Raw genomic sequence first — 16996 nt, forward strand, 5'->3', positions numbered from 1 at the left:
GGCTGGTCAACATACTGTACTGTACACTGCCTGGCTGGCTGGTCAACATACGGTACTGTACACTGCCTGGCTGGCTGGTCAACATACTGTACTGTACACTGCCTGGCTGGCTGGCCAACATACTGTACTGTACACTGCCTGGCTGGTCAACATGCTGTACTGTACACTGCCTGGCTGGCTGGTCAACATACGGTACTGTACACTGCCTGGCTGGTCAACATACTGTACTGTACACTGCCTGGCTGGCTGGTCAACATACGGTACTGTACACTGCCTGGCTGGCTGGTCAACATACTATACTGTACACTGCCTGGCTGGTCAACATACTGTACTGTACACTGCCTGGCTGGTCAACATTCTATACTGTACACTGCCTGGCTGGTCAACATACTGTACTGTACACTGCCTGGTTGGCTGGTCAACATACTGTACTGTACACTGCCTGGCTGGTCAACATACTATACTGTACACTGCCTGGTTGGCTGGTCAACATACTATACTGTACACTGCCTGGCTGGTCAACATACTATACTGTACACTGCCTGGCTGGCTGGTCAACATACTGTACTGTACACTGCCTGGCTGGTCAACATACTATACTGTACACTGCCTGGCTGGCTGGTCAACATACTATACTGTACACTGCCTGGCTGGTCAACATACTATACTGTACACTGCCTGGCTGGCTGGCTGGTCAACATACGGTACTGTACACTGCCTGGCTGGCTGGTCAACATACTGTACTGTACACTGCCTGGCTGGTCAACATACTATACTGTACACTGCCTGGCTGGCTGGTCAACATACTATACTGTACACTGCCTGGCTGGCTGGTCAACATACTATACTGTACACTGCCTGGCTGGCTGGTCAACATACTATACTGTACACTGCCTGGCTGGCTGGTCAACATACTATACTGTACACTGCCTGGCTGGCTGGTCAACATACTATACTGTACACTGCCTGGCTGGCTGGTCAACATACTATACTGTACACTGCCTGGCTGGCTGGTCAACATACTATACTGTACACTGCCTGGCTGGCTGGTCAACATACTGTACTGTACACTGCCTGGCTGGCCAACATACTATACTGTACACTGCCTGGCTGGCCAACATACTATACTGTACACTGCCTGGCTGGCCAACATACTATACTGTACACTGCCTGGCTGGCCAACATACTATACTGTACACTGCCTGGCTGGCCAACATACTATACTGTACACTGTCTGGCTGGTCAACATACTGTACTGTACACTGCCTGGCTGGTCAACATACGGTACTGTACACTGCCTGGCTGGTCAACATACGGTACTGTACACTGCCTGCCTGGCTGGTCAACATACGGTACTGTATACTGCCTGGCTGGTCAACATACTGTACTGTACACTGGCTGGCTGGTCAACATACGGTACTGTACACTGCCTGGCTGGTCAACATACGGTACTGTACACTGCCTGCCTGGCTGGTCAACATACGGTACTGTACACTGCCTGGCTGGTCAACATACTGTACTGTACACTGCCTGGCTGGCTGGTCAACATACGGTACTGTACACTGCCTGGCTGGTCAACATACTATACTGTACACTGTCTGGCTGGTCAACATACTGTACTGTACACTGCCTGGCTGGCCAACATACTGTACTGTACACTGCCTGGCTGGTCAACATACTATACTGTACACTGCCTGGCTGGCTGGTCAACATACTGTACTGTACACTGCCTGGCTGGCTGGTCAACATGCTGTACTGTACACTGCCTGGCTGGTCAACATACTGTACTGTACACTGGCTGGCTGGTCAACATACTGTACTGTACACTGCCTGGCTGGCTGGTCAACATACTGTACTGTACACTGCCTGGCTGGCTGGTCAACATACTATACTGTACACTGGCTGGCTGGCTGGTCAACATACTGTACTGTACACTGCCTGGCTGGTCAGCATACTATACTGTACACTGCCTGGCTGGTCAACATACTATACTGTACACTGCCTGGTTGGCTGGTCAACATACTGTACTGTACACTGGCTGGCTGGTCAACATACTGTACTGTACACTGGCTGGCTGGTCAACATACGGTACTGTACACTGCCTGGCTGGTCAACATACGGTACTGTACACTGCCTGCCTGGCTGGTCAACATACGGTACTGTACACTGCCTGGCTGGTCAACATACTGTACTGTACACTGCCTGGCTGGCTGGTCAACATACGGTACTGTACACTGCCTGGCTGGTCAACATACTATACTGTACACTGTCTGGCTGGTCAACATACTGTACTGTACACTGCCTGGCTGGCCAACATACTGTACTGTACACTGCCTGGCTGGTCAACATACTATACTGTACACTGCCTGGCTGGCTGGTCAACATACTGTACTGTACACTGCCTGGCTGGCTGGTCAACATGCTGTACTGTACACTGCCTGGCTGGTCAACATACTGTACTGTACACTGGCTGGCTGGTCAACATACTGTACTGTACACTGCCTGGCTGGCTGGTCAACATACTGTACTGTACACTGCCTGGCTGGCTGGTCAACATACTATACTGTACACTGGCTGGCTGGCTGGTCAACATACTGTACTGTACACTGCCTGGCTGGTCAGCATACTATACTGTACACTGCCTGGCTGGTCAACATACTATACTGTACACTGCCTGGTTGGCTGGTCAACATACTGTACTGTACACTGCCTGGCTGGCTGGTCAACATACTATACTGTACACTGCCTGGTTGGCTGGTCAACATACTATACTGTACACTGCCTGGCTGGCTGGTCAACATACTGTACTGTACACTGCCTGGCTGGTCAACATACTGTACTGTACACTGGCTGGCTGGCTGGTCAACATACTGTACTGTACACTGCCTGGCTGGCTGGTCAACATACTGTACTGTACACTGCCTGCCTGGCTGGTCAACATACTATACTGTACACTGCCCGCCTGGCTGGTCAACATACTGTACTGTACACTGCCTGGCTGGCTGGCTGGTCAACATACGGTACTGTACACTGCCTGGCTGGCTGGTCAACATACTGTACTGTACACTGCCTGGCTGGCTGGCCAACATACTGTACTGTACACTGCCTGGCTGGTCAACATGCTGTACTGTACACTGCCTGGATGGCTGGTCAACATACGGTACTGTACACTGCCTGGCTGGTCAACATACTGTACTGTACACTGCCTGGCTGGTCAACATGCTATACTGTACACTGCCTGGCTGGTCAACATACTGTACTGTACACTGCCTGGTTGGCTGGTCAACATACTGTACTGTACACTGCCTGGCTGGTCAACATACTATACTGTACACTGCCTGGTTGGCTGGTCAACATACTATACTGTACACTGCCTGGCTGGTCAACATACTATACTGTACACTGCCTGGCTGGCTGGTCAACATACTGTACTGTACACTGCCTGGCTGGTCAACATACTATACTGTACACTGCCTGGCTGGCTGGTCAACATACTATACTGTACACTGCCTGGCTGGTCAACATACTATACTGTACACTGCCTGGCTGGCTGGCTGGTCAACATACGGTACTGTACACTGCCTGGCTGGCTGGTCAACATACTGTACTGTACACTGCCTGGCTGGTCAACATACTATACTGTACACTGCCTGGCTGGCTGGTCAACATACTATACTGTACACTGCCTGGCTGGCTGGTCAACATACTATACTGTACACTGCCTGGCTGGCTGGTCAACATACTATACTGTACACTGCCTGGCTGGCTGGTCAACATACTATACTGTACACTGCCTGGCTGGCTGGTCAACATACTATACTGTACACTGCCTGGCTGGCTGGTCAACATACTATACTGTACACTGCCTGGCTGGCTGGTCAACATACTGTACTGTACACTGCCTGGCTGGTCAACATACTATACTGTACACTGCCTGGCTGGCTGGTCAACATACTATACTGTACACTGCCTGGCTGGCTGGTCAACATACTGTACTGTACACTGCCTGGCTGGTCAACATACTATACTGTACACTGCCTGGCTGGCTGGCTGGTCAACATACGGTACTGTACACTGCCTGGCTGGCTGGTCAACATACTGTACTGTACACTGCCTGGCTGGTCAACATACTATACTGTACACTGCCTGGCTGGCTGGTCAACATACTATACTGTACACTGCCTGGCTGGCTGGCTGGTCAACATACTGTACTGTACACTGCCTGGCTGGCTGGTCAACATGCTGTACTGTACACTGCCTGGCTGGCTGGTCAACATGCTGTACTGTACACTGCCTGGCTGGTCAACATACTGTACTGTACACTGCCTGCCTGGCTGGTCAACATACTGTACTGTACACTGCCTGGCTGGCTGGTCAACATGCTGTACTGTACACTGCCTGGTTGGCTGGTCAACATGCTGTACTGTACACTGCCTGGCTGGTCAACATACTGTACTGTACACTGCCTGGCTGGTCAACATACTGTACTGTACACTGCCTGGCTGGTCAACATACTATACTGTACACTGCCTGGCTGGTCAACATACTGTACTGTACACTGCCTGGCTGGCTGGTCAACATACGGTACTGTACACTGCCTGGCTGGCTGGTCAACATACTGTACTGTACACTGCCTGGCTGGTCAACATGCTGTACTGTACACTGCCTGGCTGGCTGGTCAACATACTGTACTGTACACTGCCTGGCTGGCTGGTCAACATACTGTACTGTACACTGCCTGGCTGGTCAACATACTATACTGTACACTGCCTGGCTGGTCAACATACTGTACTGTACACTGCCTGGCTGGTCAACATACTATACTGTACACTGCCTGGCTGGCTGGCTGGTCAACATACTGTACTGTACACTGCCTGGCTGGCTGGTCAACATGCTGTACTGTACACTGCCTGGCTGGTCAACATACTGTACTGTACACTGCCTGGCTGGCTGGTCAACATACTATACTGTACACTGCCTGGCTGGTCAACATACTATACTGTACACTGCCTGGTTGGCTGGTCAACATAGTGTACTGTACACTGCCTGGCTGGTCAACATACTGTACTGTACACTGCCTGGCTGGTCAACATACTATACTGTACACTGCCTGGTTGGCTGGTCAACATACTGTACTGTACACTGCCTGGCTGGTCAACATACTATACTGTACACTGCCTGGCTGGCTGGTCAACATACTATACTGTACACTGCCTGGCTGGCTGGTCAACATACTGTACTGTACACTGCCTGGCTGGCTGGTCAACATACTATACTGTACACTGCCTGGCTGGCTGGTCAACATGCTGTACTGTACACTGCCTGGCTGGTCAACATACTATACTGTACACTGCCTGGCTGGCTGGTCAACATACTGTACTGTATACTGCCTGGCTGGTCAACATACTATACTGTACACTGCCTGGCTGGCTGGTCAACATACTATACTGTACACTGCCTGGCTGGTCAACATACTATACTGTACACTGCCTGGCTGGCTGGCTGGTCAACATACGGTACTGTACACTGCCTGGCTGGCTGGTCAACATACTGTACTGTACACTGCCTGGCTGGTCAACATACTATACTGTACACTGCCTGGCTGGCTGGCTGGTCAACATACTATACTGTACACTGCCTGGCTGGTCAACATACTATACTGTACACTGCCTGGCTGGTCAACATACTATACTGTACACTGCCTGGCTGGTCAACATACTGTACTGTACACTGCCTGGCTGGTCAACATACTGTACTGTACACTGCCTGGCTGGTCAACATACTGTACTGTACACTGCCTGGCTGGTCAACATACTATACTGTACACTGCCTGGCTGGTCAACATACTGTACTGTACACTGCCTGGCTGGTCAACATACTGTACTGTACACTGCCTGGCTGGCTGGTCAACATACGGTACTGTACACTGCCTGGCTGGCTGGTCAACATACTGTACTGTACACTGCCTGGCTGGTCAACATGCTGTACTGTACACTGCCTGGCTGGCTGGTCAACATACTGTACTGTACACTGCCTGGCTGGCTGGTCAACATACTGTACTGTACACTGCCTGGCTGGTCAACATACTATACTGTACACTGCCTGGCTGGTCAACATACTGTACTGTACACTGCCTGGCTGGTCAACATACTATACTGTACACTGCCTTGCTGGCTGGCTGGTCAACATACTGTACTGTACACTGCCTGGCTGGCTGGTCAACATGCTGTACTGTACACTGCCTGCCTGGCTGGTCAACATACTGTACTGTACACTGCCTGCCTGGCTGGTCAACATACTGTACTGTACACTGCCTGGCTGGCTGGCCAAAATACGGTACTGTACACTGCCTGGTTGGCTGGTCAACATACTGTACTGCACACTGCCTGGTTGGCTGGCCAACATACTGTACTGTACACTGCCTGGCTGGCTGGTCAACATGCTGTACTGTACACTGCCTGGCTGGTCAACATACTGTACTGTACACTGCCTGGTTGGCTGGCCAACATACTGTACTGTACACTGCCTGGTTGGCTGGCCAACATACTGTACTGTACACTGCCTGGCTGGTCAACATACGGTACTGTACACTGCCTGGCTGGTCAACATACTGTACTGTACACTGCCTGCCTGGCTGGTCAACATACTGTACTGTACACTGCCTGGTTGGCTGGCCAACATACTGTACTGTACACTGCCTGGCTGGTCAACATACTGTACTGTACACTGCCTGGCTGGTCAACATACGGTACTGTACACTGCCTGGCTGGTCAACATACGGTACTGTACACTGCCTGGCTGGCTGGTCAACATACTGTACTGTACACTGCCTGGCTGGTCAACATACTGTACTGTACACTGCCTGGCTGGCTGGTCAACATACTGTACTGTACACTGCCTGGCTGGTCAACATACTATACTGTACACTGCCTGGCTGGCTGGTCAACATACGGTACTGTACACTGCCTGGCTGGCTGGTCAACATACTGTACTGTACACTGCCTGGCTGGTCAACATACTATACTGTACACTGCCTGGCTGGCTGGTCAACATACAGTACTGTACACTGCCTGGCTGGTCAACATACTGTACTGTACACTGCCTGGCTGGCTGGTCAACATACTGTACTGTACACTGCCTGGCTGGTCAACATACTATACTGTACACTGCCTGGCTGGCTGGTCAACATACGGTACTGTACACTGCCTGGCTGGTCAACATACTGTACTGTACACTGCCTGGCTGGTCAACATACTGTACTGTACACTGCCTGGCTGGTCAACATACGGTACTGTACACTGCCTGGCTGGTAAACATACTGTACTGTACACTGCCTGGCTGGTCAACATACGGTACTGTACACTGCCTGGCTGGTAAACATACTGTACTGTACACTGCCTGGCTGGCCAACATACGGTACTGTACACTGCCTGGCTGGTCAACATACTGTACTGTACACTGCCTGGCTGGTCAACATACGGTACTGTACACTGCCTGGCTGGCTGGTCAACGTACTGTACTGTACACTGGCTGGCTGGTCAACATACTATACTGTACACTGCCTGGCTGGCTGGTCAACATACTGTACTGTACACTGCCTGGCTGGCTGGTCAACATACGGTACTGTACACTGCCTGGCTGGTCAACATACTATACTGTACACTGCCTGGCTGGCTGGTCAACATACGGTACTGTACACTGCCTGGCTGGTCAACATACTGTACTGTACACTGGCTGGGTGGAAAGTCTGCTCAGTCAGTGTTAGTGTTGGGGAATTTTGGAAATATGGGAAGAAATGAGATACTTGAGGAGAAGTGATGGATAGTAGGATGGCGGGGGACTGATAGTGAGGGAGGATAGTGAGGGAGGGCAGAGGGAGGGAGGTAGAGAGTCGCACATCATCTAACCAGACACATATGTGACTGAGAACACACACACACAGCCCAGCACACACATTCTAATGTATAATTTGTGTGTGTGTGTGTGTGTGTGTGTGTGTGTATACACCAGAGGGGGCTTGTGGGAGGAGATATAGGTGGACGGGCTCTTTGTAATGCCTGGAATGGAATCAGTGGAATGGTACCAAACACATCAAATACATGGAAAGATTGACTCTGTTCCAATGATTCTATTCCAGCCACTACAATGAGCCCGTCCTCCTAAAGCTCATTCCACCAGCCTCCTCTGGTGTGTGTGTGTGCGTGCGTGCGTGCTTGACTCTGCTTGTTATGATTCCCAGAAGGGGAGTATATGATTTGAGGGGAATACCAGGCAGCAGTGCAACGGAAGTGTAGAGTCACCCCATCTGCTGCTGTTTCAGTTACTGATACATATATACCTCTCCTCTCTCTCTCTTTCCCTCTCTTTATTTCTCAATCATTCCCTTTCTCCTCCCTCTGTCTCCCACCTCTCTCTCATCTCTCCCTCTCGCTCCCTGTCCTTGCTCCAATGACTTCTCTCTGGACTCAAGACCCACACTATGACCTGAGCAGGAGGCAACTGAAGTGGCTGAGAACCGGTCAACGTTTTGGGGCTAAGAGAGGGCCTGGACGACCCAGGAAGAACCCTCTAGCCTCCCCTTTGGTCTCCCCCTTACTCTCTCCTACAAGCCAACCAAACCCTCCAACTGAGACAGACGTCCAGAACAGAGACAGAAACAGAGGAAGAGGAGGAGGAGATTCAGTACAAGAGGTGATTGAAGCTGTGATTCAGAGCCAGAGGAGGAGAAGACGGAAGAGGAGGCACATTGAGAAAGAGGAGGTCGAGCATCCATCCTGTCTCCAAAGGTAAACCGTCAGAACTCACCCTTATCCCAACTGACCCAGCGAGTGCCCTCGCAGATGGTCGCAAAGTTTAACGCAACAACATTTCACTCCCACAGCGATCAAAGCGTTACTGAGAAAGTCTAGAAAATGCATGCTATTTTACATACTCTGCAACTAGCTGCTAGATGTGCCCTGAAGACTTAATACTTCACACAGACAACGTATATTAACACATGGTTGACAGCACTGTGTGCTAAGCCAGTGCCCTTTCTCTCTATCCTATCTTTCGCTCTCTCACTTTATTCCTTCCTCTTAGTTCTGGTGAAGGTGAGCCAGTCACCCACACCCCCTCCATATGCACAGGCCAATCAGAGCTAACCCAAACTCCATCCCTAACCCCGGCCAGCCAATCAGATAAGGGAGCTGACCAGCTGCCTAGGAAGAGGTTTCAGAGAGCGGGGCTCTACTCAGATGACTACAAAACTACAGAGTAAGTTATCATGCACCTGTTCATACAAAGTAACTTCACATACTCTGAATTGATTTCACAAATGGTGTGTATTCTATTAATTTAATTGATTGATCAGGCCCTACACCCAAACAAGGGCACTGCGTTCATCCACCTCTGGCCTGCTCGCCTCCCTACCACTGAGGAAGTACAGTTCCCGCTCAGCCCAGTCAAAACTGTTCGCTGCTCTGGCCCCCAATGGTGGAACAAACCTCCCCCACGACGCCAGGACAGCGGAGTCAATCACCACCTTCCGGAGACACCTGAAACCCCACCTCTTTAAGGAATACCTAGGATAGGATAAAGTAATCCTTCTCACCCCCCTTAAAAGACTTAGATGCACTATTGTAAAGTGGCTGTTCCACTGGATGTCATAAGGTGAAAGCACCAATTTGTAAGTCGCTCTGGATAAGAGCGTCTGCTAAATGACTTAAATGTCAAATGTAAATGTAATTGTGTAAATGTGTCTCTTCCCCAGTCCCTCCTCTCAGAACCAACTGAACAGAGAGAGACTGGAATATACACCAGGACAACAAGACTACAGCCTCCTGCCTGCTCCCATACATGTTGGTGAGTGAGTTTTTATTTATTTTTAAATTATTTCACCTTTATTTAACCAGGTAGGCCAGTTGAGAACAAGTTCTCATTTACAACTGCGACCTGGCCAAGATAAAGTAAAGCAGTGCAACACAGACAACAACACAGAGTTACACATAGAGTAAACAAACGTACAGTCAATAACACAATAGAAAGAAATTCTATATACAGTGTGTGCAAATGGCGTGAGGAGGTAAGGCAATAAATAGGCCATAGTAGCGAAGTAATTACAATTTAGCAAATGAACACTGGAGTGATAGATGTGCAGATGATGATGTGCAAGTAGAAATACTGGTGTGCAAAAGAGCAAAAAAAGTCAATTAAAACAATATGGGGATGAGGTAGGTAGTTAGATGGGCTGTGTACAGCTGCAGCGATCGGTAAGCTGCTAAGATAGCTGATGTTTAAGTTAGTGAGGGAAATATAAGTCTCCAACTTAAGCGATTTTTGCAATTCGTTCCAGTCATTGGCAGCAGAGAACTGGAAGTAAAGGCGGCCAAAGGGGGTGTTGGCTTTGGGGATTACCAGTGAGATATACCTGCTGGAGCACGTGCTACGGGTGGGTGCTGCTATGGTGACCAGTGAGCTGAGATAAGGTGGTGCTTTAACTAGCATAGACTTATAAATGACCTGGAGCCAATGGGTCTGGCGACGAATATGTAGCGAGGGCCAGCTGACGAGAGCATACAGGTCACAGTGGTGGGTGGTATATGGGGCTTTGGTGACAAAACGGATTGCACTGTGATAGACTGCATCCAGTTTGCTGAGTAGAGTGTTGGAGGTTATTTTGTAAATGACATCCCCGAAGTCGAGGATCGGTAGGATAGTCAGTTTTACGAGGGTATGTTTGGCAGCGTGAGTGAAGGAGGATTTGTTGCGAAATAGGAAGCCGATTCTGGATTTAATTTTGGACTGGAGATGTTTAATATGAGTCTGGAAGGAGAGTTTACAGTCTAGCCAGACACTTAAGTATTTGTAGTTGTCCACATATTCTAAGTCAGAACCATCCAGATTTGTGATGCTGGTCGGGCGGGCAGGTGCCGGCAGCGATCGGTTGAAGAGCATGCATTTAGTTTTACTAGCATTTAAGAGCAGTTGCAGGCCACGGAAGGAGTGTTGTATGGCATTGAGGCTCGTTTGGGGGTTTGTTAACACAGTGTCCAAAGAAGGGCCAGATGTATACAGAATGGTGTCGTCTGCGTAGAGGTTGATCAAGGAATCACCCGCAGCAAGAGCATCATCTTTGATATATACAGAGAAAAGAGTCGGCCCGAGAATTGAACCCTGTGGTACCCCCATAGAGAGTGCCAGAGGTCTGGACAACAAGCCCTCCGATTTGACACACTGAACTCTATCTGAGAAGTAGTTGGTGAAACAGGCGGGGCAGTCATTTGAGAAACCAAGGCTGTTGAATCTGCCGATAAGAATGTGGTGATTGACAGAGTCAAAAGCCTTGGCCAGGTCGATGAATACAGCTGCACAGTACTGTTTTTTATTGATGGTGGTTATGATATCGTTTAGTACCTTGAGCGTGGCTCAGGTGCACCCATGACCAGCTCGGAAACCGGATTGCACAGCGGAGAAGGTATGGTGGGATTCGAAATGGGCTGTGATCTGTTTGTTAACTGGGCTTTCGAAGACTTTTGAAAGGCAGGGCAGGATGGATATATATCTGTATCAGTTTTGGTCTAGAGTGTCACCCCCTTTGAAGAGGGGGATGACCGCGGCAGCTTCCCAATCTTTAGGAATCTCGGACGATACGAAAGAGCGGTTGAACAGACTGGTAATAGGGGTTGCAACAATGGCAGCAGATAATTTTATAAAGAGAAGGTCCAGATTGTCTATACCAGCTGATTTATACGAGTCCAGGTTTTGCAGCTCTTTCAGAACATCTGCTATCTGGATTTGGGTGAAGGAGAAGCTGGGGAGGCTTGGGCAAGTAGCTGCAGGGGGTGCGGAGCTGTTGGCCGGAGTTGGGGTAGCCAGGAGGAAAGCATGACCAGCTGTAGAGAAATGTTTATTGAATTTATCGATTATCGAGGATTTATCAGTGGTGACAGTGTTGCCTAGCCTCAGTGCAGTGGGCAGCTGGGAGGAGGTGCTCTTATTCTCCATGGACTTTACAGTGTCCCAAAACTTTTTGCACTTAGAGCTACAGGATGCAAATTTCTGTTGGAAAAATCTAGCCTTTGCTTTCCTAACTGACTGCGTGTATTGGTTTTTTGACTTCCCTGAAAAGTTGCATATCGCGGAGACTATTCAATGCTCGTACAGTCCGCCACAGGATGTTTTTGTACTGGTCAATGGCAGTCAGGTCTGGAGTGAACCAAGGGCTTTATCTGTTCTTAGTTCTACATTTTTTTAAAGGGGCATGCTTATTTAAGATGGTGAGGAAATTACTTTTAAAGAACGACCAGGCATCCTCTACTGATGGGAGGAGGTTAATATCCTTCCAGGATTCCCGGGTCAGGTCGATTAGAAAGGCCTGCTTGCAGAAGTGTTTTAGGGAGCGTTTGACAGTGATGAGGGGTAGTCGTTTGACTGTGGACCCATAGCGGATACAGGCAATGAGGCAGTGATCGCTGCGATCCTGATTGAAAACAGCAGAGGTGTATTTGGAGGGCAAGTTGAGGGTGCCCATGTTTTCGGATTTAGGGTTGTACCTGGTGGGTTCCTTTATAATTTGTGTGAGATTGAGGGCATCTATCTTAGATTGTAGGACTGTTGGGGTGTTAAGCATATCCTAACTAAGTGGTCACCTAACAGAAAGAACTGTGTGTGTGTGTGTGTGTGTGTGTGTGTGTGTGAGAGAGAGAGATTGTGTGTGTCAGGTTTTTAACACCCCCCCTTCTCTCACAGGGAAGTACTTAAGAATGAGACGTATTGACTTTCAGTTGCCCTTTGACGTCATGTGGCTCTTCAGGCACAACCAGGTGTGTAACACACACACTATACACAATGCACAAACACACACACACACAGAATAAACTCACTCACTTGAATGACCATATATCTGTGTGTTCCAGCTCCACAAAGAGCCAGATGTTCCTCTGACCAGAGAGATCTCATCCTGTGAGTACCCTAAAGTCACAGAGTACCCTAAAGTCACAGAGTACCCTAAAGTCCTGTATTTGCATGCGGTGCATACTGTACACAACGTTTATACTGTAGTGTGTACATCAATACTTGACTTCAACATGACTTACCACCCTACTTGGTTGGGGGGGGGGGGACATCCCACTGTTGCAGTGACATGTTGAAAGTGTTCAGTCTGTGTGGAGGGGGCCATACCTCATTTTCTCTCTGTCTGTCTTTGTTTTCCTCCCAGACCAACCAAAAGAGAAGAGCCTGTCCAGTCACCAGACAGGGGTGTCCCTCCCTCCCTCTCCCCAGGAGGAGTGTTCCAGTCCCAGTAAGAAGCTGTTTCCCTACCTGGACATGGAGCCTATGACCACCAGTGACAGGTAAAGACAGAAGACAACCCGCCATGTCAATACACATGGACGTGCAGACTAGTAGTTTATGTGCATTTCTCAAAATAATGATCTTATTTATGTATTTGTTTGATTGTCAGGGTGTTCGTCCTGAAGCACCGCGTGTTCCTTTTGAGGAACTGGGAGAGGGTCAGAGACAGACAGATACGCCTGAGGAGGGGGAGAGAGGGGGAACGAGAGAAAGATGGAGGAGGAGTTTCCAGCTATGTAGCTACTGGGGACAACAACAGCCACATCATGTCAGGTCCATGAAGCAAGTGTGTGTGTTAGTTTAAGTTTTTGTGTGTGTGTGTGTGTGTGTGTGTGTGTGTGTGCTCGCACGCCTGTGTGTGTGCACCTGTGTGTCAGTGTGTTTTATTTTAAATGTGTTCATTTATAGTAGTATTGTACTGAGTGTATGTTTACATGGACATAGATGTGTGTGTGTTCATCTCAGTGCTCAGTTTAGCTCTCTGTTTTACAGTATTTATTGAGCCATATCATATTCAGCATTACACACACAGCAGTTTTCCAACCACAGAAATAAGTGCTTTCCCATTTCTGTCATCTCTTCACTGCCGGCCAAGAACATCCAGCTAGGTTCAGCTTTCCCCATAAACTATCAACCAAAATGTATTTCCATCAAACAGTCTCCAGCAAAGAACAAACACTCATAAGGGAATTTTAAGGGCATCTACTGTATATATATATATTTCCACACCACACACACACACACACAAAATACCATCCATGGGCACTAAGGTTCTTTCCCCTCCCTTTAGGTCGACAAATGGCGGTGAAGAAGAAGGTTGTGTGGACTAGTGAGCCCCTTCGTGATCCCCAGTGCCCCCATAACCTCCTCAGCACCACGCCCCATGTGAGTGCTCCCCTCTGAGTGTTCTCCCCTGAGTGTTCTCCCTGAGTGTTCTCCCTGAGTGTTCTCCCCTGAGTGTTCCCCTCTGAGTGTTCCCCTCTGAGTGTTCCCCTCTGAGTGTTCTCCTCACTAATTCTTATAACTAACCTGATGTCGCATCTACCCCCACCACAGCTCACTGAGAACAGACAAGAGGAGAAAAAACAGGTGGAGGAGGAAGAGGAGGGCTGGAGGGAGGTCCGGAAGGAGCGACTGAACAACATACTCCTGAAGCTGCGGCAGACATGATTGGTGAGAGAGGACAAGGAAGGAAGGAGGGGGGGAAATCTCAGCTTAGTCTCTCTTCTTCTTCCAAGTAGCTCAGTTCAGCTAACTTTGCACTAGTGTTGGGGGGAAAACACTTCCCTGAAATGATTTGTTATAAAGATGATTTTGGGCTTTGTTTCTGAGAGGAATGAGGGTGTAGTTGTTTACTGTACCATTGAGAATGATTGTCTGACAGTCTGATTTAATAGTCAGAGAGGGCGGAAGGGATGGATGGAGACCATAGAGTCTTAAGGCTGGATTAAATTCGTATTGTGGAAGATCTGCGTTGTAGCTCGATTTAAATGTAAAGGAAATGTTCCCGTGTTCTCGCAGACTAGATTCACGGTAAACGCTGCATGTCGGCTCAATCTGAAATGACCATGACAATAACATTTTTTACCCCCTTTTTTGTGATATCCAATTACGATCTTGTCTCATCGCTGTAACTACCCAATGGGCTCGGACAGGCGAAGGTCGAGTCATGCGTCCTCCAAAGCGTGATCCAAGCCACGCTTCTTAACACCTGCTTGCTTAACCCGGAATGTATTGGATGAAACACCGGCCAACTGACGACTGTCAGCTTGCAGGTGCCTGGCCTGCCACAAGGTGTCGCTAGAGTGCGATGAGCCAAGTAAAGGCCCCCCCGGGCCAAACCTTCCACCAACCTGGACAACCCCGTTGTTTGCTGCCCTATGTTTTTCCGTGAATTCAGTCTCCACTAACGCAGGAACATTGCCTTTAATGTTCCCTTCAGCTCTACGTATTGAATCGGGCCTTTAATGTAAAAGTGCCATGTTGTAAATAAACTGACGCCTAAGTGAGTTCAATCTCCAAAAGCAATACGTCCTGTAAGGATTTCAGTACAATAACTTTAATATCACTACCAGTACCAGCTAGAGACCCTTCTATGTATCAAACCAAGTAGTTTTTATTGCCTTAGTGAATATGATCATTTCAAGATCGTTATATTGTACCAATGATAATGCAGTAACATTGACCTAAGTAATGTAATGAATCAGTTTCATAATTGATAGATAATAACTAAGCGTTAAAGTTAATAGTCAAAGGCCTTCATTTTGCTACAAAGTGTTAAACATAACTGACCCATGTTAAATATTGCAATGATTGTATATGCCTTTTCTTCACCTGTATACTTTTTGACTGATGGAATGTTCTTTTTTATTTGGTCAGACAATCAGGAAAATGAATTGAATCTGAGATTTGTAACCGTTCATTTGTACAGTTCTCTTTGGTGCAGTTTCTAGTTTGACTTTGAACACTAAGTTGAATGTTTTATAGTTGACCTGTGTATTTGCCTCATCAATATAGTGAAGGGTTATTTATGTAGTTTGCATGAAATGTAACTTTGGGCTGGATTCAATCCGTATCGCGGAAGATCACATTAAAGTGTAGAGGTCATTTATGGTGAATGCAGTCTCCACGAACGCGGGAACATTGCCTTTAAATGGAGCTATAACGCAGATCTCCCATGATACTTCTGCGATGCGGTGAGAATACAGCCCTTTGTTGTACAATTGAAATTGCTGCTTATAACCTGTCTTTGGAGAAAATACCACAGAGTTCATCTGACAGAATGTCATTTCAAACATTGACCTTATTATCAATAACAATAAAATGGCGTTTTTGTTTACAAAGCATTGTGGACTTGTTATATTCTCAACCACTTAACCCTTCATACTATCACAGGCCCATGAATATCGCTGCTCCTCCAGCCTTATGGAGACGCTGCATAACTGGTGGGATATTCATTCCACGGAATGGAGCGACTGCTAAATAACCAACATGGAAATGTGATATACAGCACCATCTGGTGGTGTAAAGCTGAATGACTGGTGGGATATTCATTCCACGGAATGGAGCGACTGCTAAATAACCAACATGGAAATGTGATATACAGCACCATCTGGTGGTGTAAAGCTGAATGACTGGTGGGATATTCATTCCACGGAATGGAGCGACTGCTAAATAACCAACATGGACATGTGATATACAGCACCATCTGGTGGTGTAAAGCTGAATGACTCCAATGGCCAGGTGATACAACGTTTTCCTCCATCACCACCCTCATCTGAGGACGTGACCTCAAGAGGACAGACAGGCAGAACTGAGCCTGAGGCCCTTCTCTCCTCCTTCAGTAAATCACTGATCTGTATGTGATTATATGGGCTATGTGTAGATGGAGGCTGGTGGGAGGACCTATAGGAGGATGGGCGTATTTTAATGGCTGGAATGGAATGAATGGGACGGTACTAAACAAACATATGGCAACCACTCCTTTCCATCAATTCCATTCCAGCCATTACAATGAACCTATCCGCCTATAGCTCCTCCCACCAGCCTCCACTGCATGTGTGAGCTAAAGCTGCCTAGCCAATCCCTCCCTCTCAGGTCTGTGGGTATTTTAATGAGGAAATCATTTAATGTATTCAAACATGGATAGTTTCTCATTTCA

At 48.1% G+C, this 16996-nt stretch overlaps 1 protein-coding gene across 4 annotated transcripts; it reads left to right on the plus strand.

Moving 5' to 3' along the window:
* Window positions 1-7873: 7873 nt before the first annotated feature.
* Window positions 7874-16178, plus strand: LOC115126957 (histone-lysine N-methyltransferase ASH1L-like). Of its 4 annotated transcripts, XM_065014728.1 has the most exons (10): window positions 7880-8786; window positions 9082-9255; window positions 9752-9843; window positions 12730-12803; window positions 12897-12942; window positions 13199-13334; window positions 13445-13608; window positions 14126-14220; window positions 14392-14508; window positions 14991-16178. In XM_065014728.1, exons 1-9 carry the CDS (start codon window positions 8449-8451, stop codon window positions 14503-14505), a joined length of 1233 nt encoding a protein of 410 aa, XP_064870800.1. In that variant the 5' UTR covers window positions 7880-8448; the 3' UTR covers window positions 14506-14508; window positions 14991-16178. The 4 variants fall into 4 exon arrangements, with proteins under 4 accessions (XP_064870802.1, XP_064870801.1, XP_064870800.1 ...); XM_065014727.1 differs by having other exon boundaries at window positions 7882-8786; window positions 14392-16178; XM_065014730.1 differs by lacking the exons at window positions 14392-14508; window positions 14991-16178 and having other exon boundaries at window positions 7874-8786; window positions 13445-13617; window positions 14126-14215.
* Window positions 16179-16996: the final 818 nt, after the last annotated feature.

The sequence above is a fragment of the Oncorhynchus nerka genome, unplaced genomic scaffold (assembly GCF_034236695.1).
Source record: "Oncorhynchus nerka isolate Pitt River unplaced genomic scaffold, Oner_Uvic_2.0 unplaced_scaffold_2188, whole genome shotgun sequence".
NCBI classification, from domain to species: Eukaryota; Metazoa; Chordata; class Actinopteri; order Salmoniformes; family Salmonidae; genus Oncorhynchus; species Oncorhynchus nerka.